General features: G+C 42.3%; 1 protein-coding gene across 1 annotated transcript in view; it reads right to left on the bottom strand.

Annotated features, from left to right (window-relative positions):
• LOC127122013 (sugar transporter ERD6-like 6) overlaps nucleotides 1-23,305 on the bottom strand; it is a 40,496-nt gene that overhangs the window by 5,494 nt on the left and 11,697 nt on the right. The window contains exons 3-7 of the mRNA XM_051052429.1: nucleotides 20,842-20,904; nucleotides 20,693-20,752; nucleotides 20,411-20,476; nucleotides 20,263-20,322; nucleotides 20,044-20,158 (exon numbers count right to left, since the gene is read on the bottom strand). Coding sequence (XP_050908386.1) covers nucleotides 20,044-20,158; nucleotides 20,263-20,322; nucleotides 20,411-20,476; nucleotides 20,693-20,752; nucleotides 20,842-20,904 — 364 coding nt within the window. The remainder of the gene's footprint in view (nucleotides 1-20,043; nucleotides 20,159-20,262; nucleotides 20,323-20,410; nucleotides 20,477-20,692; nucleotides 20,753-20,841; nucleotides 20,905-23,305) is intronic.

Genomic DNA, 23,305 nt, shown 5'->3' with positions numbered 1-23,305 from the left:
ATGAGAGTCTTGATGGAAGCCAAGTTGATTGAAGCTGAATGGGTTCAGAGTCGTTATGACCAACTGAATTTGATTGAAAAGAAGAGATTAACTGCCATGTGCCATGGTCAGTTGTATCAACAAAGGATGAAGAAAGCCTTTGATAAGAAGGTCAAGCCTCGTGTGTTTCGAGAAGGTGACCTCGTGCTCAAGAAAGTCTTGTCTTTCGCACCCGATTCCTGGGGCAAGTGGACTCCAAATTATGAAGGTCCATACGTTGTTAAGAGAGCCTTTTCAGGCGGTGCTCTGTTGCTCACAACTATGGATGGGGAGGATTTCACTCGTCCTATGAATTCAGATGCAGTCAAGAAATACTTTGCCTAAAAAATAAAAATAGAATAGCTCGCTAAGTTAAAAACCCGAAAGGGAGGCTTAGGAAAAAATGAGTGTCTCAGTGGATTGAAAACCCGAAAGGGAGATCCAGGCAAAAGTTAGAGACATGAAAAATGGATATATATCCCGCTAGACTGAGTACCTCACCCTGGGGCAATATAGGCAAAAATTAGGGATTTGACAAGTAATTGCATCCTGACAAGACTTTGTTCTACAAGCTGTCGTCTGTCAAAGATTCTCGCTCAATCGTCATTAATTGAAGTTTCGAAGACATCGGATTCAGAGTTGGTGGAGAAACGGTAATTATGTTCAATGTAGCCCTTTTCCATGTATATCACCAATTTCAAATTTGTAAAGATCCATGGAGTCTCGCCATTTGCGGGCTACCATTCTCTTAAATAAATTTGAGCCTTTATCCAATTCTTTACACTCTTATTTGTTTCTGTTTAACAAACATTTGCATGTTTTAATTAATGAATATCATTGTTTTAAACAAATAAAGTTTTCATAAATAAATTGTTTTAAACAAAATGAACATTCACAATGACTGAAAGGATAAATGGGATGTCCTCAGTGCTTTCCCAAGGATAGTACGATCATCGAAGGGTAAGACATTTGTTCATATTCTGGCATCCTTATATCCTCTTCATCATTATTCAAGTTGTCTCCCCAGCAAGCGCAGGAGGAATAATACATCATCAGCTTTCCAAAGAGTCTGGTATGAGGGTTTCTCCTTGACGGCAGTGGATTGCTTTCCCCTAGTTGGATTTTCATCCAACACATTCCCAGATAGTTTGTTTGTGCATACATGCTTATTTCCCCCGCGGAGTCTTGGCAATCCATGATGGGTGTATGGTTGATCTGTGGATGATCCCTCTTGTTTGATCCTTCTCATGTGATGCAGGTAAGGTCAGGCCAAGCTGGAAATTGTCCAGGATTTGCATGGTCTCAACTGGCATTGCTATTTGTAATTTCATCCTCATGCTTGGAGAAATGACCACTGCAGTAGGCTCACCCTTGTTTTCAAGTGGAAAATGGCAAAAGCAAGGTGGTTAACCCTTCTGTTGGACATCTCATATTGTTGGTTGCTATAAGACCACAGATGCAAGATGCTTGCCAAAGTGAATTCAATGCCAAGTGCAAGTGGATTGTCTTCTCCACATAACCACTATAAGAACAACATATGATCAGGTGGTTGTGGTATTTGTTTGGTGGTGAATGCTGGTTTTATAACGAGGCAACAAGGTTGCATATTTTTGCTGCAGTGACAAGGGTTGAATGTGCTTGCAGGTCGGATGTTACAACTCTATTGTGCAGGCTGATGCAAGTTAGTGTAGGATGCTTACAAGGCAATGTTAAGTGTTGGTTGGTCTTCTTGCAGACAGACTGTCGGCTACACTGGTGTTGGTTTACCTCGTATGCATAGCTAGTTCAAACCATGTCTTGGCATGCTTCATGGATGAAAATGGTTGTACTTTCACAACAGGTTTTGGCTTGGACATTGGCAGCAAACTCATGGCTTTACTTTATGGCTTGGATTTTATGTTGGTCATGACTTGGTTTGTGCAAGTTGAGCATTGCAGTAGGATGGTGCAGCAGGGCAAATGCAGTAGGGTGGAAGTGAATTGGCAAAGCAAGAAACTCCAAATGTTCAAGGCATGACCATGTTGGCATTAAAGTGAAGAAGCCAAGCACAAGTGGTTAAACAAAAGATAACATGGACATGGATAATGTCATGAGAGTTAGGACTAGTCATTTAGTGATTAGGGATGACCAATGGCATAGGGTTGACTTTGGTCAAAGTTGACCAAAAAGTCAACTATTGACCAAAGTCAACAAATGGTTAAAATTCAATTTTATTTGCATTTTTCTTGTAAATGGACAAATGATTGATGATTGTGGTGAAAATTAGGGCTTTTGGGTTTTGGGTGACTTTGGTCAATGTTGACCAAAAAGTCAACTGTTGACCAAAGTCAACAATTGGTCAAAATTGTCAAGACTTGTACCTTTTTTTTTATGCAGAATCAAATGTGATGGTTTAGAATGATGTGAAATGAATTGAAATGGTTTGAAATTTGTTTTACAATTGGTTTATTTTATGACTTGAATGCTTGACTTTGAAAAGAATATGACTTGACTGGTAGTACGTGTTAACAAGGCCATCAAATGATAGTATAAGATTAGGATTTGAAAGGGATATTCATGAATCAAGTGGCATGATTGGCAATTGGCTTGTGACACAAGAAGGTTGGTTGTTTGGATGACCAAGACCATATGTGTATTCACAATCACATGAACAACACCATGACTTTGGACCAAGACCAATCCTCATATAAAACCAAAGTAAGGTTAGGCCAAGCATGCTAAACAAAAATAAAAACATAAAAAATTCAGGACCAAAATCGGGGTATGACAGTTGCCCCTATTTAAGCGTCTTCAACTAGAGAATATGAAGCAGGACGTTCTTCATATGATCATAGTGGGAGATGGTTAAATACTAAGAAGACCCGGATTTTGATCCTGAATCCCTATGAAATAATTAACAATGCCTGTCAGAATCGGCAAAGAAGCAATCTCAAAAGAAGAATCCGTCTGGTACAGTGAAATTCGGCCTGAGTACCGAAACAGAAAGTTGACCTGGATACCAAAATAAATGGTAACACAGGAATACCCATGGCCTGAACGCCGCACATTAGTCTGAACACTAAGCATCGGAATATGAGAGTATCAATGTTGGTCTAATCACCGGAAATCTGGTCTGAACACCACTTCGATCTGGAAATCGGAAAACTGGCCTGAATGCCACAAGTACTTCGACTTGATCGTCGGAAACTTCTTCGATCTGAAAATCGAAAACTGGCCTGAATGCCACTTCGGTCTGGATACCGGAAACTGGCCTGAATGCCACAAGTTGCATCGACCTGAATGTTGGAAACTTCTTCGATCTGAAAATCGAAAACTGGCCTGAATGCCACTTCGGTCTGGATACCGGAAACTAGCCTGAATGCCACAAGTTGCATCGACCTGAATGTCGGAAACTTCTTCGATCTGAAAATCGGAAACTGGCCTGAATGCCACTTTGGTCTGGATACCGGAAACTGGCCTGAATGCCACAAGTTGCATCGACCTGAATGTCGGAAACTTCTTCGATCTGAAAATCGGAAACTGGCCTGAATGCCACTTCGGTCTGGATACCGGAAACTGGCCTGAATGCCACAAGTTGCATCGACCTGAATGTCGGAAACTTCTTTGATCTGAAAATCGGAAACTGGCCTGAATGCCACTTTAGTCTGGATACCGGAAACTGGCCTGAATGCCACAAGTTGCATCGACCTAAATGTCGGAAACTTCTTCGATCTGAAAATCGGAAATTGGCCTGAATGCCACTTCGGTCTGGATACCGGAAACTTCATGCCTGTCAGCCTCGGCAGAAATAGGGAAAATGATAATTGAGGCGGCACGTGGGCCAACGACCTACGCCGGGGATAATAAGTCAAGAACAACCTTCAGTCTGAATACTGGAAGCAACTTCTGGCTTATCATTGGGGATACCGAGAATGTTTCATGCTTACATGCGTATGTTTGAATTTTTCAATGGCGTAATGCTCCATGAAAATGGAAATGCTACGCGATTTGGGAGGATGCAATGCAATATGATTCTACATGCAGGGATGCGAAATGCTGGGGAAAATGCCAAGCTGAAGCAAGGAATCCTGTTGGGGAAATGATCACAATCTTCTGGACCCTGGCACTACTGTTGGAGATGCACAGCATAATGAACTATGTGGGGAAATGACCGGCCACGCGGTGTTCTGGCAATGACGAGATACCGAGACTCTGACTAGGGAGAAAACGGCGCTGCAAACCTGTTATTGGGGGAAGCGATAGTGGTTCTGGCAACCATAATCTACGAGAGATGACTCAGCAGGGGGGAGCAAACACCGATACGGTACCGAGGTTATACTTCCAGGAAAGAGATCATCGATCTGGGATTGAAATCCTCGATCTGGCATCGAACTCTGAGGAGCAGCTGCTTCTGCTGGGAAGATACAGTCTAGTACTGTCAACTCCGCTGGGGAGTGTATAGTCTGACACACATGCTTAGGAAATGCCCCGAGGGTATCTGTTCTGAATAGATGATCCAAAGCACTTAAAATTCACATCAACTTTAAATGTTTATTAAGCATATACCTGTAAAGCCCTTATGTGTCATGATGCAATGTTTATCAAAAATTCGGACGTCATTTTTGCAAACAAAACAGTAAAATGAAAATGAAAACAGAGATATACTGAGTAACATGATTTTATTGATTGAATGGCCTCTGAATAGGCATTTACATCAGGAAGCAATCCCTGGAAAGAGGTAATCGCAAAACAAGAATTAATCTAATGGCAATGTGAAATGGATTTCTACTGGGTTCCAATTCTGCTATGACTTGCCCGTCTCCAAGATCCTCCAGATGATCAGCCTTCTGAAAAAATGATTGGACTGTTTCCTACCCTTTTGAAAGTTTCCAGTCACCGACATGAGATGAGATTCAAAACTAACTCAGAACACAGTCATTCGCTAAATCCCTAACTTTTGCCTGGATTTCCCTTTTCGGGTTTTCAATCCACCGGGATACCCATTCTTGCCTAAGTTGCTCTTTCAGGTTTTCAACTTACCGGGTGTACAATCTTTTCATTTTTAAATCCCTAATTTTTGCCCGAACCTTTCTCATTTTCTTGGTTCGTCGGGATGCCCATTTTTGCCTGGACTATTCTTTTATTGTCCAGCGGGTCTATTTTATGCGAAGTATTTTTTAACTGCGTCTGAGTTCACAGGAGAAGTGAAGTCTTCACCATCCATCGTTGCAAGCATTAAGGCCCCACCATCGAAAACCTTGGTGACGATATACGGTCCCTCATAGTTAGGAGTCCACTTGCCCCTGTGATCCGTCTGAGGAGGAAGGATCCTTTTCAACACCAAATCTCCGACTTGGAAACATCGAGGGCGCACTTTCTGGTCAAAGGCTCTCTTCATCCGACTCTGATACAACTGCCCATGACAAATGGCTGCCATTCGCTTCTCTTCGATAAGACTCAACTCATTGAACCTTGTCCGAATCCATTCAGCTTCATCTAGCTTGACATCCAACAGGACTCTTAGAGAAGGAATCTCCACTTCAACAGGTAGGACTGCTTCCATACCATACACCAGGGAGTAAGGGGTCGCCCCGGTCGACGTACGTACTGAAGTGCGGTACCCATGCAAGGCAAAGGGTAGCATCTCGTGCCAATCTCTGTACGTAACGACCATCTTCTGCACAATCTTCTTTATGTTCTTATTTGCTTCCTCAACAGCACCATTCATCTTAGGACGATAGGGGGAAGAATTGTGATGCTGAATGTTGAAGTTCTGGCACAACTCCCTCATCATTTTGTTATTGAGATTGGAACCATTATCAGTAATGATTCTTTCGGGAATCCCATAGCGACAAATGATTTCTTTCTTGATGAAACGGGCAACCACATGTCTGGTGACATTCACGAACGACGCTGCTTCGACCCACTTGGTGAAATAGTCGATGGCAACAAGGATGAAGCGATGCCCATTGGAAGCAGTCGGCTCAATATTTCCAATCATGTCAATGCCCCACATAGCAAACGGCCACGGCGAAGACATCACATTCAGAGGATTCGGCGGTACATGCACCTTATCAGCATAAATCTGGCATTTATGACACTTCCGAGCATACTTGAAACAATCTGATTCCATGGTCATCCAATAATAACCCGCCCTCAACAATTTCTTAGCCATTGCATGTCCGCCGGCATGAGTACCGAAGGAACCTTCATGAACTTCTTGCATTAACATGTCCGCCTCGTGTATATCCACGCATCTGAGCAAAACCATGTCGAAGTTCCTCTTATACAGCACATCGTCTTTGTTCAAGAAGAAACTGCCTGCCAATCTTCTCAAAGTCTTTCTATCATTGTTGGATGCCCCTGCAGGGTACTCTTGATTCTTCAGAAAGCACTTGATGTCGTGATACCAGGGCTTGTCATCAACTACCAGTTCAGCAGCTAACACATACGCGGCCCTATCAAGGCGCATAACATCGATCCTAGGAGCACGAATCCACCGAACCACCTTGATCATGGAGGATAGAGTAGCAAGAGCATCTGCCATCTGGTTCTCATCACGAGGTATATGATACAGCTTTACTGTTGTGAAGAAAGTCAACAGTCTTCTCGTGTAATCTCTGTAGGGGACCAGAGTAGGCTGAAGAGTGTTCCAATCACCATTTACTTGATTGATCACTAAAGCTGAATCTCCGAAGATGTCCAGAGTCTTGATTCTCAAATCAATGGATTGCTCAATACCCAAGATACATGCCTCGTACTCAGCTTCATTATTGGTGCACTCGAAAGTCAGACGAGCGGTGAAAGGCATGTGGGCACCTTTCGGAGTAGTAATGACAACACCAATTCCACTTCCTCTGGCATTGACGGCCCCATCAAACGTTAAAATCCACTTTTCATCTGGATCAGGTCCCTCCCCAACAACTGGCTCTTCACAGTCTTTCATCTTGAGGAACATGATGTCTTCATCTGGAAAATCAAACTTCATCGGCTCATAGTCTTCAATCGGTTGTTGAGCAAGATAGTCTGACAGAATACTCCCCTTGATGGCTTTCTGGGATGTATACTGGATATCATACTCTGTCAGTACCATTTGCCAACGAGCAACCCTTCCGGTGAGAGCTGGCTTCTCGAATATATACTTGACTGGATCCATCTTGGAGATCAGTAAGGTTGTGTGAGTCAGCATGTATTGTCTTAATCGCTTAGCAGCCCATGCAAGTGCACAACATGTCTTTTCAAGCATTGAGTATCTCGACTCGCAGTCTGTGAATTTTTTACTCAGGTAGTAGATGGCATGCTCTTTTCTACCTGTCTCGTCGTGTTGACCGAGAACACAACCCATGGAATTGTCGAGTACCGTCAAGTACATAATCAGCGGCCTCCCTGGGACTGGAGGCATGAGGATAGGGGGATTCTGCAAATACTCTTTTATCTTTTCAAAAGCCCTTTGACAATCGTCATTCCACCTGATAGCCTGATCTTTCCTCAGCAATTTGAAAATTGGCTCACACGTGGCTGTTAGGTGAGAGATGAACCTTGCGATGTAGTTCAACCTCCCTAAGAAACCACAGACCTGCTTCTCTGTTCTTGGCTCAGGCATTTCCTGTATTTCTTTCACTTTGTCAGGATCCACCTCAATCCCTTTTCCGCTAACAATAAAACCCAGCAATTTTCCAGATCTCACCCCAAAAGTGCACTTGATCGGATTAAGCCTCAACTTGAATTTCCTTAACCGTTCAAACAGTTTATGCAGATTCACCAGATGTTCTTCTTCTGTCTGAGATTTGGCAATCACATCGTCCACATAAACCTCGATTTCATGATGAATCATATCATGGAACAATGTCACCATAGCTCGTTGATATGTTTCCCCAGCGTTTTTCAGACCAAACGGCATCACCTTGTAGCAGAAGGTGCCCCATGGGGTTATGAAAGTTGTCTTCTCCATGTCTTCTGGTGCCATCTTGATTTGGTTATAGCCAGAAAAGCCATCCATGAAGGAGAATACCGAGAACTGAGCTGTGTTATCCACCAAAACGTCGATGTGAGGTAATGGGAAATCATCTTTAGGGCTAGCTCTGTTCAGATCCCGGTAGTCGACACACATCCGTACCTTTCCATCCTTCTTAGGTACTGGAACGATGTTGGCGACCCATGGCGGATAATTGGTAACCGCTAGGAACCCTGCATCCAACTGTTTCTGCACTTCTTCCTTTATCTTTACAGCCATCTCTGGTCTTGTTCTTCTGAGCTTCTGCTTGACCGGAGGACAACCTTCTTTGAGAGGCAAGCGGTGTACCACGATGTCTGTGTCAAGCCCTGGCATATCCTGATAAGACCATGCGAAGACGTCAACATACTCTTGCAACAGTTCAATCAACCTCTTCTTCACATCATCTTCCAAAGCAGCCCTTATCTTGATTTCTTTCTTGACGTCCTCGGTGCCAAGATTAATCACTTCAGTAGACTCTTGATGCGGTTGAATGACCCTTTCCTCCTGTTTTAACAGCCTGGAAAGTTCTTCAGGGAGTTCACAGTCTTCGTCACCCTCTTCTTCAGCTTGGAAGATTGGATTTTCGAAGTCGAAGCGAGCCATAGCAGAACTGTTATCAATAGGATCTGGTGATGTGCATCTGCATGAGTGATGGTATGTGCTTATGAGTGTGAACAGTGAGTGAAAACTAAACAAAACATTGCCAAATATTTTTATTCTTTTGAAATTTTGAAAACTGTAAAAATAGAAAAACAGTGAACAAGATTTTGAATGCAAAAGACGTCCTTCATTTATGATAAACAATGCAGGTATTCACATAGATGAGCCCTACAATGAGTCATTACGCCCTGGGCGGAACGTAAGACTTGGACATGCATGAATAAACAAAGAAAAATTACTCCTCTAGAAGAGTGACTTGGACAATTTCCTCGGAAGACCAATTGTTGATGACTTCACCAGGGATCCTCAGACGCACCCAGTTGTCGATGTCGCAATCACTATCTCCATTTTCATCGTTGATCGCAGAGATCTGGCCATATTGGATGACGCCAGCACTGGAGAAAGTAATCGGCCCCTGACGAGTCTGAAGTGCTGAAGTTGTAGAAGTCAGCGCTGGTTGATACCCAATCCCGAACTTGTCGTCCTTCATTGGTAATTCCAACAGACGTCCCCAATCGGGAGTAACACCTGAATCCACCAAGGCTTGCGCCTGCTTGAAAGATGAGATAGGGGCTCCTACTTTAACCCCTTCCACCGGAGCTGCATCCTTGATCTGAACTGACTCAAAGGCCTGACAGAGAGTCTCATGAATTTCACCTTCTACTTCTACATACTTGAAAGTAGACAGGTTATTTACCAGGATGTCCTCCTCACCACAGACGGTGACAATTCTTCCATTGACTGGGAACTTGATCTTCTGATGTAGTGTTGATGAGACTGCCCCAGCATTGTGGATCCAAGGACGACCCAGCAGGCAACTATACGAGGGACTGATATCCATCACATAGAAGACAGTGTTGAAGGTTTGTGATCCAATCAGGATTGGCAATTCTACCTCTCCAAACACCGACCTCTTAGAACCATCGAAGGCTTTCACCACGAGATTAGAAGGCTTCAAGACCAAACCTTCTACTTCTAACCTTGACAGGGCTCTCTTGGGTAGCACATTGAGAGAGGAGCCTGTATCCACCAGAACATGTGATAACATAGTGTCTCTGCATTCCATCGAGATGTGCAAAGCCTTGTTATGATTGCGTCCGGCTGGTGTTAAGTCAGAATCAGTAAAACCCAACCCGTTGCTTGCATGAACGTTTGCAATGATCCCTTCTAGTTGGTTTACTGAGATCTCCTGAGGCACATATGCAGTGTTAAGGACCTTCAGAAGTGCCTCCCTGTGTGCCTCTGAACACAATAGGAGTGAGAGAATGGATATCTTAGACGACGTCTGAATCAACTGATCGACTACTTTGTAGTCGCTTTTCTTTATAATTCTTAAGAGCTCGTCCACATCATTCGAGAAAGTAGGCTCTGAGCCAGTCCGGGGTGCAGAAGTGCCCTCATTTACAACTTGCTTGCCTTTGGCCTTAACCGCGGCATCAGTGCTCTCAGCTTGGGTAACGGGTGGCGAGAATAGTCTGCCACTCCTGGTGAATCGCCCGATTCCACCAACATTGTCCACTGCGGGACCTTCAACTTCGAGTTCAGACTTTTGACCCTCTTCTACCTTCAAAGGTCGTTCCACCCCATGATCGTGTGTGTATACACTCCCCCCATAATGCCAAGGAATGACCCTATCGCTTGTGAAAGGTAAAGGACCAGGGGTTGTGATTGTCATAGCGGCCGGTCGCATTAGTGGCACTGGTTGCGCTTCTGGCACACTGATCTGATTAGTCGGGTAAAAGATGGTGATAGTAGCGACATCATAGTCATACTCAGGAATCTCATTCATTGAAACAAAAACATCCGGAACACCGGAATCAAGTTCAGTTACATCAAAATCAGACACATTATTTGGTATATCAGCAACAACATTTGAAAAATTAAATACATCAATGGGAAATACACAGTCAGCAGGAACAACATTTGTGAATTCTTCAACAGCATCTTCAAACACCTCTTCAACTACCCCTTCAGCAAACTCTTTGACAGACAAGTCTTCAACTTGGAGGGTACCATTGTCAAGCAAGACCTGGATACCCAGCTGCAGCTTCAAGCAATCCATACCCTGTGTAGCGCAATCCAAACAACCTTTCCCACAACCAGGGAAAACATCGGCCTTCAGCAAGCATTCCTTAATTTCTAACAACGGAGTCTTCAACTTCAACACATCCTTAATAGACTTGGCTTCTTCTTCCAGCATATTCACGTTTGCACCACCATGCTGTGGCATGGGATTGTTGACGACATTAGGAGCCGGTGCAAGGTTGATAGCCTTTGAATCTATGAGGTCCTGAACTACGTGCTTAAAAGCTTTGCAATTCTCAATATTGTGGCCAGGTGCCCCAGAGTGGAAACTACACCTAGCATTGGCATCGTAACCCACCGGAAGTCTACCAACCGGAGGAGCCAGAGTGCGTAACTGCACAAGTTGTAGCTGTTGAAGACTAGAAAGCAGCTGAGCGCACGACATTGGAAGAGTGTCGAAACGCCGTTCCATCATCCTCTGCCTCTGTTGATAGGTGGGTCTGTTACCTGGTTGTTGTTGTTGTTGATACTGAGCTTGCTGACGTTGTGGTTGTTGTTGTTGTAGTGGTGCTGCAGCTGGAATGGTCACAGCCGTAACATACGGTTGCTGATGATAGTTTTGAAAATTATTCCTCCTGTTTTGGTATGAAGATACAACATTCACACCCCCTTCCCTCTACTTCTGTCCTCCCATAAATGGCTTCTTTACTCCTGATGAAGATCCACCTCCATTGTGGCTCTTGTAGGTCTTCAGGTAATTCTCTACCCTCTCTCCGGTAGAGACCACATCAGCAAAGTTGGAGGCATTGCACCCCACCAGACGCTCCAGGTAAGGTCCAGGCAACGTATTCATGAACATGTTGGCCATTTCCTTTTCCAACATGGGAGGTTGAACACGGGAAGCTGTCTCCCTCCAGCGTTGAGCGTATTCCCTGAAGCACTCATTGCTTTTAAGAGACAGGTTCTGTAGTTGGGTTCTGTCTAGGGCCATGTCTGCATTATACTGGTATTGCTTCACAAAAGCTTCCGCCAAATCCCTCCAGCAACGGATGTGGGCTCTATCCAACCTCATGTACCATTCCAGGGATGCCCCAGCTAGGCTGTCCTGGAAGAAGTACATAAGTAGCTTCTCGTCATCAGAGTATGCAACCATCTTTCGGAAGTAGGCTTGCACATGGGTCTTCGGGCAAGAGCTACCATTGTACTTGTCAAAGATTGGGACTTTGAACTTTGGTGGGACCCTCACGCCTGGGACCAATCCCAAGTCAGAAACATCTACCCCCAGGGGGTTTTGTCCTTCTACCGCCTTCAGCCTCTCCTCTAATCTCCTGAACATGGGATCCATGCCATGGCCCAAACCAAAGTCTTCTGGCAGCAAGAACTGATCATCTTGATCATCGTGGATGGGTTGTTGATCAAGGTTGTTATGTGGGATCGGGACAGGCCCCGGTCCATTAACCTCTGCAATTGGAGGATCAGTCACGACCTCTGGTTGAGTAGTTGCGGGATTCCTTTGTATCATTTGTCTAATCTCTTGCTGTCCTTGAGCTACTCCCTGAACCACATCCATGAATTGGTTCATGCGGACCCTCATCTCAGCAAGTTCTGCTTGTAGACCCTCCATAGCTTTCTGTTGGTTTCTTCGGGTACCGTACCGGTGAATTCCTGAATCAGCTATCCTGCTAGTGGAACACCAAATAATATGAGAACACCGCAGCGACACCTATTATGCAAGATATGCAAATGAATATGTTAATGTAATTACATGTTTATCGATTCTAAAGGGGTATTCTAACCCCCTTGATTCCAGTCTCACATCAGGTGAATAGTGCAAGAAGACCGAGTCATGGATAAACTTCTGAGATCAATATGCAATAAAGGGAAACCATCATACAAACAAGTTCAAGGAAAGGGGCCTTAGCCGAAAGTACATCAAAAGAGGATCTCCACAACAAGCCTGTGGATCATCGCCACACAACAACAAAGCAATAAGTAAAAGGAGGAGCAATAATTAGGACTCAGCCTCCCGTGTACAAACCATGAGGACTGCTCCTCACTTCAGCCAGCAATGCTATCGTGTCAGGATGATCTGGGAATTCTATCAAACGCCGGATAAGCAGATTCCTTTGGTGAATAACTCCATCCAACTCGTTGATGTGCTCTCTGTAGTAATTCCCATCATCTTCTCCGAATACCTCTTCAAGTCTGGATTTCTTCAAACCTGCCAACACCTTAAGTTCTTCAATTTGTCCTCGAGCCTCATTGAGTTGATCGGTGATGTAACCATTGGTAGAACGGGCGCACAGAAGCTCATTGTTCTTCTCCTTCAGCAAAGTCTTCAATTTCTCCATCTGACCAGTCAGTTCGGTCACCATCTCCTCCTCCTTTTCCTTCCGAGAAGTTGAAAATGCATCCCATCACTCTTTCCACCCAGCTAATTTTCCATGAGCATCCATTAACTGTTGCTTGACTCGCCTCAACTCAGAACTGGATGATCCCAAGGCCTTGTCTGTCTTCCTAAAGAAATCCACCTCCACAGCTAATTTCCTTTCTGCTTCCCCTTGCAATCTGACGGCTTCCCCCTTCTGATATTCTGCCTCATGGAATTGATGCATATAGTCTTGCAACTTCACACTTAACTCCGATTTTTCAATTTGAAGCTCCTCCATGGCTTTCTTCATTTTGTCATACTCCTCTCGGCTCACCATTGTTGACTGCGCAGGAGTAGATGGATACAAAGGTTCTTCAATAGGAAACGGCATACCAAACTCTTCGACTCTTCCTTGAAGCCACTCTTCATACTGAGGGTAAGTTCTACAATCTCCTTTTCCAAGCACAATTCTTCCTCTCTTGATCACCTTGAGCCAGGCCTCAGCTGCCTTACGGGATACAGTCAAATCAGGCGAAGAATGGAAAAATAGTGATTCTTCCACGTCCTTTTCCAAAGGCGGAGTTCTTAAAGCATATCCAAACTGTCTAACCGCTAGAGAAGGATTATAGTTGATTCCTCCTCTTCTTCCTACCAACGGTACATTTGGGAAGTTCCCACAACTATGAATAATATCCGCCCGAAGCAAGCTCCGGTCAGACCACCAAGAAATATCTTCAGCTCTCAACCCCACCAATCTCTTCGACCAACTCAACGAGTCCTCGACATCAACGAACGCTCCTGATTTGGGTAGGTGAGAACTGAACCACTTATAAAATAAAGGCGCACAACAATTCAACAATCCTCCTTTTCTATTCTCATTCCTGTGGTGCACCGAATGAAAGAAATCTCCTAGCAAGGTCGGCACTGGATTTCCCAATACAAAGAGGCGTGCGGCGTCTATGTCCACAAATTTTGCAACATTAGGGAACAGGACAACCCCATACACACAAAGAGCCAACACAGCATTGAAACCCCTTTGGTCACCATCTTCAAGCTTCTTCTTTGCTTCTCCCAGCAAGAAACTCAAATGAAAACCACTGACTCCTCCCTTCTGACACATATTAGCCTTCAAGACTGATTTCCCCAAATATGTGGCCGAAGCAACCATGCTGAGATCGGGAAGAAACTCAGAACTGTAGAATAACAACTGTGACTTGATAGGAACTCTGAGAAAACTGGAAATCTCCTCCAAAGTAGGGACCAAAATATAATCCGGGAATGTGAAACACCTCAATGGAGGGTCATAGAACTGCAGCAGTGTGAAGAGAGCATCATGTTGATCCTTGGAAAGAACCGTGACGAAACTTAGAATCAAACCGTACTCCTTCCGGAATCCTTCTAGAGAATCAGGATCCATTAACTTCATCAACTGTTGAATAGGCTCCAGACAGACCACCGGAAACTTGTAGGCGACATGTCTCTTTCTGCCAATATTCATCTCTAGAGAACCAGAAAAACCCGACCGGAATCAAGAAGAAGATGTAAACCCCTGGGAATAGATAAACATGTATTAAGTGATATGAATGCAAAATGATGTGATGCAATGCAGTGACATGGAAATCAGGACTGCTGTATCTGCTTGAACATCTGTCGGGTTACACTGTCTGAAAAGAAACCCACTGAGGAATGTAATACAAGACCAAAACTCTGCTCCAGAAAACCGGGTTGGTTGGAGGTTAAGGTTCCCTGAATTTAGCCCGCCCCTCACTGGTAGGTTCTAAGAACAGAAGTTTATCACCTTCAGCCCTTCAGTTGAGAATAATACGTTTACCACTGAAGGTTTGGCATTATTACGGGATAAAAGACCTCTGCTGACTCCCCTCAACAGAATATCCTAAAGCAAGTTCCTAGTCTCGGGGTCCTCGGATTGAGCAGCGAGAATGCGCCCACCAGAGCTAACATAAACGCGTCTCGGAGGAGAGGCCTCGATTGAGTTCTCGGGAAATGGTCACTAGAGTCGACGATTTCTAAAGGAACGTTTGTCGTTATGGAACACCCATAGGACAAAACATATCCAAAGAAACCTCGTTTGGGATGTGGGTCCCATGAACGACTTAACGTAGCAACATGCCACGCAAGCCTCATGACTATCCACTCTAAAACCTGTGTGTACGCTCAAGCCTGGGTAGTGGGCTTATCTCTAATAGAACATCCCACCCCAACAAACAAACAACCCACAGAACCCACAGATACAGCAAACATATGTACATGAATGCAATAAGATAAAGCAGGTAAATACGGAAAGTAAACGACTGTACAGAAGCATAAACACCCAACAAACAAGAAATCTACAAAAGCTAGGAGGGACTCACTTGGGGAAATGTCCCCAGCAGAGTCGCCAGCTGTCGCAACCTGAAAAATACAGTGGGTGCGAAAAAAAAACCGGCGAAAGAAAATGACAGAAGAGTCGCCACCGTGCGTTATTTATCCCAAAGGAGGGAAAGGAAACGCTCGAAGTAAACCTGGAGAAAGGAAAAGAAAAGACAAGGTCTCGCAACCAAATCTTGGGCTCGGGAGTCGATTATGCGAAGGGAAGGTATTAGCACCCCTACGCATCCGTAGTACTCTACGGGATCCACTCTTGTTGTCCTTGTCTAAAGGGTGTGTTTATCTAATGTACTATTTACTAAAAGGGTCAAGAGAAAAATGACTCGCACAGATATCGCATCCACTGCATACGTATCTCATCTGAATATGAGAATCAGAGTCTTCGTAGCTCGGCTACCTATGGGTTAAGGATAAGTGTGCTCGCTAAGACATCGCGTCTTATGCCTACGTATCTCATCTGGAATGAGAATCATAGCAAAACGTAGTTCAGCCAACTACGGGAACAAAGGTCTCGATTGTAACTAGGGCAAGAGAAAGGGAAAGGTTTCAATCGCAACGAGGGCGAGAGAAAGGATCGCAACAAGGGCAAAAGCAAACAAGGATTAGTTGTTAGTCGTTAGTCAAACTCGACAAGACATCGCATCTTGTGCCTAAGTATCTCATCTGAACATGAGAATCAGAGTTGCCGTAGTTCGGCTACCTAGGGGTTGCCATCTGAATATGGACTTACAAAAGGAGGACACCAGTCGTGTCAAAGGAGAGTGGGCAATGTGTTCACGTCCTAGCAGCAGGTGTCGCAGCTCGCTGAATCGAGTCTTAGGCAGTTACCTCTTTGCAATAGGATGGATTGACATGCCACAAGATCGGAGACGCACGGAAGGTCTAAAAGAAATGGGGAAGTTCTGCCCTAGAGTTGTCATGCAATATGTACTTAGGTGTTAGGATTTACAAATCTACATTCGGAAAAGCGTCATTTATCTCTACTCAACAATCTTGGCCGAAACATTATTTTGTATCTCTTAAGGCAATGTATCTTTCATTTTAAAAGGTTTTTGATTGGTCGCACGGCAGCGAGAAAAAAGAGTTTGATTGGTTGGATGTGCTTTGAGTGATGGCGAGAACTAGGATTGGCGAGATATACATCTCGAATCCTAGCCTCAGGAGTGCATGGTATACACCATGTTCCATTTCCATCTTTATTAAAAAGGGTTAAGATAGGAATTAAGTATTTTGGAATTTGATTGAGAAAGGGTTTGAAGAAACCGCATTGACAATTTTAGACGATGGCGAGAGCTAAGATTGGCGAGATATACATCTCGAATCCTAGTCTCAGGAGTGCATGGTATACACCATGTTCCATTTCCACCTTTATTGAAAAAGTCTTGAATAAGAATTAGGTATTTTGAGTTTTGTTGTGAAAATGACTTGACCTAGATCAAGTATTGATGGACGTTTTCATGGTGCTGCAGGGTAGTTTTTTGGTTGTGACTTGGTGGGGCAATCTCTGCAGGGTCTGCACGTGTTATGTATGTTGATCCTGTTAGAGTTGTAGGACATGGTTGTTGGCTGCAACTGATGGTTAATGCAGGTACAACATGGGTTGCCTTGGTTCAGGTTGCACCTTGCATTAACTTTGCTAGCAAAATTGAACCAATGCATTGAAGTGGTCTATCAACTGCTGATGGTCTTGTTTGATCCTTCTCATGTGATGCAGGTAAGGTCAGGTCAAGCTGGAAATTGTCCAGGATTTGCATGGTCTCAACTGGCATTGCTATTTGTAATTTTATCCTCATGATTGGAGAAATGACCACTGCAGTAGGCTCACCCTTGTTTTCAAGTGGAAAATGGCAAAAGCAAGGTGGTTAACCGTTCTGTTGGACATCTCATATTGTTGGCTGCTATAAGACCACAGATGCAGGATGCTTGCCAAAGTGAATTCAATGCCAAGTGCAAGTGGATTGTCTTCTCCACATAACCACTGTAAAAACAACATATGATCAGGTGGTTGTGGTATTTGTTTGGTGGTGAATGCTGGTTTTATAACGAGGCAACAAGGTTGCATATTTTTGCTGCAGTGACAAGGGTTGAATGTGCTTGCAGGTCGGATGTTACAACTCTATTGTGCAGGCTGATGCAAGTTAGTGTAGGATGCTTACAAGGCAATGTTAAGTGTTGGTTGGTCTTCTTGCAGACAGACTGTTGGCTACACTGGTGTTGGTTTACCTCGTATGCATAGCTAGTTCAAACCATGTCTTGGCATGCTTCATGGATGAAAATGGTTGTACTTTCACAACAGGTTTTGGCTTGGACATTGGCAGCAAACTCATGGCTTTACTTTATGGCTTGGATTTTATGTTGGTCATGACTTGGTTTGTGCAAGTTGAGCATTGCAGTAGGATGGTGCAGCAGGGCAAATGCAGTAGGGTGGAAGTGAATTGGCAAAGCAAGAAACTCCAAATGTTCAAGGCATGACCATGTTGGCATTAAAGTGAAGAAGCCAAGCACAAGTGGTTAAACCAAAGATAACATGGACATGGATAATGTCATGAGAGTTAGGACTAGTCATTTAGTGATTAGGGATGACCAATGGCATAGGGTTGACTTTGGTCAAAGTTGACCAAAAAGTCAACTGTTGACCAAAGTCAACCAATGGTTAAAATTCAATTTTATTTGCATTTTTCTTGTAAATGGACAAATGATTGATGATTGTGGTGAAAATTAGGGCTTTTGGGTTTTGGGTGACTTTGGTCAATGTTGACCAAAAAGTCAATTGTTGACCAAAGTCAACAATTGGTCAAAATTGTCAAGACTTGTACCTTTTTTTTTATGCAGAATCAAATGTGATGGTTTAGAATGATGTGAAATGAATTGAAATGGTTTGAAATTTGTTTTACAATTGGTTTATTTTATGACTTGAATGCTTGACTTTGAAAAGAACATGACTTGACTGGTAGTACGTGTTAACAAGGCCATGAAATGATGGTATAAGATTAGGATTTGAAAGGGATATTCATGAATCAAGTGGCATGATTGGCAATTGGCTTGTGACACAAGAAGGTTGGTTGTTTGGATGACCAAGACCATATGTGTATTAACAATCACATGAACAACACCATGACTTTGGACCAAGACCAATCCTCATATAAAACCAAAGTAAGGTTAGGCCAAGCATGCTAAACAAAAATAAAAACATAAAAAATTCAGGACCAAAATCGGGGTATGACATTTAGGAAAGGGTTTTCTGAATTGGTTGAATATGGAGTATGATGAGCTGAAAGATATATAGTGGGATAAGTAACTTTGGGTGAGTGATAATGGAGCTAGGGTTTTGGAAGGGAGAAGGAGGGTTTTGGAAAGGAAGATAAAGGTTGGAGATAGAGAGAGCTGAATGTGTGAAGTGATTAAACAATTGAAAGAAAATAACACTTAAACATTTTGCATATATATATATAAAAAGGTCACGTGTATTCTTTTAAAAAAAAATTTCTGGTGGGAGCAGTGTTAATCGGTTACTCAAAGGGGAGTAACCGGTTACACAGTGAGGAAAATATGTGTGAAAACTGAAAACGTGCAGGGTAATCGGTTATCCAAAATCACTACGCCAAATAAGGGAAAAGAGGGCGCTTTTTTTGGCCTATAACAGCGCTTTAAAGCGCCCTCTAATCTGGCGCTGGCATAGGTAAAGACAGCGCTTTTTTTCCTGGTGAAAGCGCTCTCTAAAGTGGCTCTTTAAGCCCTTTAAGGGCCATTTTAGAGGGCGCTTTTTAAAGAAAGCGCCCTCTAAAGTGGAAACTTTTAAGGGTTTAGAGGGCGCTTTTACTGGAAAGCGCCCTCTAAAGTGGAAACCTTTAAGGGTTTAGAGGGCGCTTTTACTGGAAAGCGCCCTCTAAAGTGGAAATTTAAAGGGTTTAGAGGGCGCTTATTTTGGAAAGCGCCCTCTAAAGTGGGTGGTTATTTAACATTTACATGCATCACATGTCTCTGTGACCATATTCTCATTTCAGGTTATGTTGCAGCCACAAGAGGTAACCAGAAGAAAATGGCATACAATTGCTTGTTATAATTCACAAGAGCAACTAAAGGTTCTTTTTATGCTTTTATAATATTAAAATACAAATATTGATATATGCTTATTGTTTATATGATCCTCTTGCTATTTGAAATGTCATGAACCGAAACCGCTGCTACTCTAATTGAAATGTATAATAACCACTCTCTTTCATTTATTTGTTTATAATCAATCAATTACAACAAAAATGCAAGTATGCTGCTAGATTAGAAAATCACACTGTTTTGGTATTTTTCATATTTAACAAGACCAAAGAGCATAAAAATGAATTGAGTTGATTCAGAAAAAAAAATATGAATGTGAATACATGAGTGAACACTAGCTGAAGTGCTACTCGAAAGGAAACTTCATCTGAAAAACTGTTGTATTTCTTCAAGAGTTTTTCCCTTTGTCTCGGGGACCCAAATGGCAACAAATCCTGCTGTGAAAATACACACTGCAGTATATATTGTGAAGGTTCCTGATAAAAACATAGGAAGATTCTGGTTAGAAACAATAGATATTTATAGAAAATTAACATAGGCAATGCACACAAACCTCCCGAACTCCAATCCAAGAGCAAATTTGCTGTTAATGTAACCAACCAGGAAAAGAACCAATTGGCAAGTGTTGCAAAACTTCCAGCTAGGCCTTTGATGTTAATCGGAAGAATCTATTATGTAAAATATATTCAACACATCAACTATCACATTATATTACAACAAAGGTTTGTTCATATAGGGTTGTCATGCATATTATTATTGAAGAAAATTGTACCTCAGACATTATAATCCATGGCATTGCTCCTAATCCCAGAGAGAATGCAATAACCATGACCTGAAAGAAATTGAAAGTTTATAATAATGAAGTTAGGGAAACAAACAATAGAAACCATCATTTGTGTAATAAAGTTGTATTTACACACCACAACTCCAGCCACCGATACGAGGCTCAATGTCGCATATAAATCAGAATCTGGTGATATATATTCCTGAGAGCAAATTCAACATAAAATATATTATCCATATAAAAAACCAAAAATATAAAGAAGAATTTACTGATATATAATCCTGTGAATCTGTGTTACAAATTTCTGAACATTTATGCATGAATGCATGTGTAATATCTAGTTAATGTATTATGTATATATAAAAATAAACAAAAAAAAAATGTTCAAAAAATATAACAAACAAAAAAATATTATTACCTTCAAGTAGAATGATATTGAAACAACCAAAAGACTCAAAGCCATTGCAGATGAAGAAACCTGCAATAGGAGATTTTGATTAATCTCTTATTACCCTCCAAACAAATAGTAATGTGAATGCAAAAATTATCGAAAAAGCTCAGACTCACAATAAGTAAAAGCCGGCGACCAGATTTGTCTGCTAACCACAAAGTTAAAATCGTAGCAAGAACCTAAATGACATGTAAATATTGTTCAGATTATGGTCTGATAAATTTGGAACGTTACAAATTTAGTTTCCTTTCGGTCGAACCTGAACAACACCGACTCCAAATGTTGCTACATCACTCGAAACATGCGTCTAAATCTTGGAATAACAGGAAAATACCACAAGACTTTTGCTGGAGACAATTTGTTCTTATATCGCGAGACATCGCATTTAGGACACTCATTTAACGATACATACTCATTTCGAAACAAAACGCAATCGTTTGGACATGCATGTATCTTATCATAGGTCATGCCAATAGAGCACAACATCTTTTTGGTCTCATATGTTCGATTGGGAAGAACATTATCCTCAGGAAGCATATCTTTCAAAAGGGCTAATAACTCTGTGAAACTTTTAACCCATAATGCCTAGTCTCCATTGCTAGCATTGCAACACAATAATTATTGTTGAGAATACTCAATAAATGTATGAACCAAGAAAAATGAAACCAAAAATGAACAGTAGCGAACGTCAGAAGAGAAACCAAGTAATATGAAGATTAGAAAAATACCTATGGTGTCAAAATCGAACAGCTAACAACGAATTAATAGAAGGAGGAAACGTCGTAGATCTAACAGAGGTGGAAGGAGAACGCCTTAGAAGTAGCGAAAATCGTAGCAGTGAGAACCCTAACGTGAAAAAGAACGAAAATAACAGAGAGTGAAATAACAAAACGCGCAGTATGTTATAATTTTAATGTTTACTAAAGGGGACCTTAGAGGGCGCTTGTGGAAAAAAAGTGCCCTCTAAAGGGGGCCTAAGAGGGCACTTATGAAAGCGCTCTCTAAGGCTTTCCAAAAGCGCTTTATAAACTGGAAATGCACATGGACTTATAGAGCGCTTTTTTAAAAGCGCCCTCTAAGGGTAACCTTAGAGGGAGCTTTCTAAAAAGTGCCCTGTATTGTTGTCCCTCTATCTCCTCCTTATTTTTTCGCTTCACCTTAGAGGGCGCTTTATTACAAAAGCACCCTCTAAAGTGCGCTGTCTATTCCAGTTGTTCGCTCCTTATTTTTTCGCTTCACTTTAGAGTGCGCTTTTGTAATAAAGCGCCCTCTAAGGTGCGCTGTCTATTCAAGTTTTTGGCGTAGTGAATGGGGTAACCGGTTACACAGTGAGGAAAACGTGATATTTACACAGAGAACAACAGGGTAACCGGTTATCCAAATGTGAGTAACCGGTTACACATAATGAAATTTAGGAAAATAGGTAAAAAATGAGCATGGTAACCGGTTATCCAAAGAGAAGTAACCAGTTACACAGTGGCAAAAAGCACATATACACAACAAATTTTAGAAGAAAAAATTTCACAAACATTAAGAAGGATTGGGAACTTGTGTACCTTGGCCTTATGTAATAATTTTAAATAGTTATATGTCACCTTCATCCAGAATGCCAAGTTCTCTTCGAATCTTATAGAATGGTTCTTTTGCGAGTGGCTTTGTGAAGATATCCGCCAAATGGTTATGAGTATCGACAAAGGTAACTTCGACATCGCCCTTAAGCACATGATCACGGAGGAAATGGTGTCGAATGTCTATGTGTTTGGTTCTAGAGTGCATGACCGGATTCTTTGTGATATTAATCGCACTTGTGTTGTCGCATCGGAGTGGTATGCATCCAAGATCGATTCCATAGTCACTTAATTGTTGCTTTAGCCAAAAAAATTGGGCACAACATTTGCCTGCTGCTATGTATTCTGCTTCAGTCGTACTAAGAGCAACACACACTTGTTTCTTAAAGGACCATGAGACTAGAGCATTACCAAGGATGTGACACGTTCCACTAGTACTTTTTCTATCTGTTTTACAGCCTGCATAATCCGCGTCAGAATAACCAATTAACTCACAAACACTACCTTTAGGATACCATAATCCAACGTTGGTTGTTCCCTTGAGGTACTTCATGATTCTTTTGACCGCCGTGAGATGTGACTCCTTTGGATTTGCTTGGAATCGAGCACATAAACACATGCTAAACATTATATCAGGACGACTTGTCGTCAAATATAATAAAGAACGAATCATACCTCGATACTTCGTGATACCAATTGACACACCCGATTCGTCTTGATCAATGTAAGTTCCAGAGCCCATTGGTGTTGACATTGCTTTACACCCATCCATGTCAAATCTCTTTAACAGTTCTTTGCAGTACTTTGATTGGTTGATAAAAATTCAGTCTTTTAGTTGCTTGATTTGCAATCCAAGAAAGTAGTTCATCTTCCCCATCATAGACATTTCAAATTCACCTTGCATTATCAACGCAAATTCTTCACATAATTCTTTGTTGGATGAACCGAAGATTGTGTCGTCTACGTAGACTTGTATAAGTAAGGTATTCCCTTTTATCTTCTTTATGAATAA

Source organism: Lathyrus oleraceus, chromosome 2 (assembly GCF_024323335.1).
Source record: "Lathyrus oleraceus cultivar Zhongwan6 chromosome 2, CAAS_Psat_ZW6_1.0, whole genome shotgun sequence".
In the NCBI taxonomy this organism is placed as follows: domain Eukaryota; kingdom Viridiplantae; phylum Streptophyta; class Magnoliopsida; order Fabales; family Fabaceae; genus Lathyrus; species Lathyrus oleraceus.
The sequence above is the reverse complement of the archived record's forward strand: the minus strand, read 5'-3'. Positions and strand labels throughout refer to the sequence as shown.